The following is a 2,032-nucleotide window of genomic DNA, read 5'->3' as shown; positions in this document are numbered from 1 at the left end:
TCGTCGTCGTCGTCTCCAAAGAACAGACAAAATCAGTTAAAACCAACCAGCAGCCAAGCTATCATCCATCATCATGATGGTCGATGGCAACAGCCCAGCCGTTCTGCATGCAAACGAGACAAACACGAGGTCGCGGGGCTGCGGGCTGCCCCCCCGGTCAACTCAAACGGCCGGGGTTCGTCAAAGTCAAATCAGCCGGAGGATCTCGCCAGCTCGCCGCTCCACGCTTGCGCCTTCCGCCCCAGCGATGACCAGGACCTCGCGGCCGCCGCCGCCGCGGCGGCGTCCTTGGCCGAGGCGGTGTCCTTCTTGTCCTTGAAGAAGCCGAACACGGGGCGCGAGCACACGGGCATGTTGAGCACCACGGGCGCCACGCGGACGCCGGACGAGTAGGACCGGTCCACCGCCGCGCGGGACCGCGACTTGGACGCCGCGTGGAAGCTGCAGGGGGAGCTGGAGCTGCGTTCCAGCCCCTGGAACACGATCTTGCCCGACGAGTTCATGCGCGGGGAGTCCACCGAGAGGCAGCGCGGGGGTGGCGGCGGCGAGGGCCGGCGCCGGGCCGGGCTGCGCCAGGCGCGGGTGGAGGTGTTGGAGGAGGAAGAGGTGGAGTGGCGGTGGTGGGAGTGGGAGGAGCGGCGGACCAGGCGGATGCGGGGCGGGTTGGGGTCGGCGGCGGCGGAGTCGAGCGAGAGGCGGGGCACGTCGTCGTGGTCGTGCCCGGAGGAGGAGGACGAGGAGGAGAGCGAGAAGCGGGAGGACGCCAGCGACAGCGACGCCTCCGAGTCGGAGCTGTCGCGCAGGAGGAGCGGCGCCGACGCGAGGTCCGACGCCGCGGCGCCCGACGCGCGCCCGGTGGTGTTCCGCTGGAGCAGGAGCTTCAGCGACCTCGCCGCCGCGGAGTTCGTCGCCCTCGCCGGCGCGGGGGTCTTCGCCGCCGTGGGCGACGGCGACGGAGACGCTGACGCCTTGGCGCTCGGGCTCTGCGCGGCCGCCGCCGCTCTCTTGAGCCCCAGCAGCTCGCGCCAGCGGCTAGAGCAGCTGGGCGCCTTGGGCGAGAACGCGTAGGGGTCGGTGCCGTCAGCCGCCGCCGCTACCGCCGCGGCGCGGAGAGGCTTGATCGGCTCCGTGCTGGGCGCCGGCATTGCCATTGCCTCTTCCGGCAGCAGCGTCGGCGCGGGCGCGGCGGCGGCCGCCTCCGGATCCGGCAGAGGCGCCGCCGCTGCCGCCTTCCTCAGCGGCAGCAGCTTGCCGTCGGCGAAGAGCTCGTCCGCGGGGAGCATGGTTGCGGAGCCGCCGAGGCTGAACTCGAAGTCGATGAAGTCCTTGGAGATCGCGGGCTCCGGCGTCGCCGCCACGGCCATGGCGACGGGATCCACCGCCACCAGGTCGGCGGCGTCGCGGCTGAAGGACACGCGCGGGCTCAGCCACCCGTACGGCACCGGCACAGGCACCGGCACGGCGGCTGGAGCGGCCGCGGGGAGGTTACTGGCGACGGCGGAGGCCATGGACCGCGGCGGTGGCAACGCGCATCAAAGTCGGAGGCAGCCTTGCGCGCTACGCAGTGTGTGTGGGAGGGGACTCAGGGGAGTGGCACTCTTGCTGGAGCTGCCGGTACGGGCGGTGGCTAAAAATCCAGTGGCTGGCGGTGGCGGGGAACCGGGAGCGATGTGGGACGGGGTAACGGTGGTAAAGCCGCGTATATATATAAGCGGGTAAGGGTAAAATGCAAAATGGTTTTGGGGGCTCGCTGAACTGGACACGGCCGGTTCGCGGAAGCAGGGGCGGCGTTTGAGCTGGGTGGGCGCTCCGGGTGCGCGCAGAGGCGGCAGCGGCAGCGTGGAGCTCGTCGGGTTCCGGGTTAGTATATTTTTGTAACGGCACCGGCCACGGGCTACAGCTACGGCCAGGGGAGATACAGAGGGGACTGCCCGCGAACCATGGCGATGTCCAGTGGTTTTCTGCTGCGTTTGCAGTCTTGTGGCTGATCCGAATACGAGTGGAGTGGAATCTCATGTGCTAGGTTGGAGTT

The 2,032-nt window shown here is 69.5% G+C and overlaps 1 protein-coding gene across 1 annotated transcript; it reads right to left on the bottom strand.

Moving 5' to 3' along the window:
* LOC136523044 (SH3 domain-containing protein C23A1.17-like) lies at window positions 1-1,647 on the bottom strand. The gene has a single exon (XM_066516826.1). The coding sequence runs from the start codon at window positions 1,506-1,508 to the stop codon at window positions 192-194; it is 1,317 nt and encodes a 438-aa protein (XP_066372923.1). The 5' UTR covers window positions 1,509-1,647; the 3' UTR covers window positions 1-191.
* Window positions 1,648-2,032: the final 385 nt, after the last annotated feature.

Source organism: Miscanthus floridulus, chromosome 18 (genome assembly GCF_019320115.1).
Source record: "Miscanthus floridulus cultivar M001 chromosome 18, ASM1932011v1, whole genome shotgun sequence".
Taxonomy (NCBI): Eukaryota; Viridiplantae; Streptophyta; class Magnoliopsida; order Poales; family Poaceae; genus Miscanthus; species Miscanthus floridulus.
The sequence above is the reverse complement of the archived record's forward strand: the minus strand, read 5'-3'. Positions and strand labels throughout refer to the sequence as shown.

Bases quoted from the DNA above. Each gene is read 5' to 3' on its own strand.
- LOC136523044 (XM_066516826.1), bottom strand. From the start codon at position 1,508: ATGGCCTCCGCCGTCGCCAGTAACCTCCCCGCGGCCGCTCCAGCCGCC.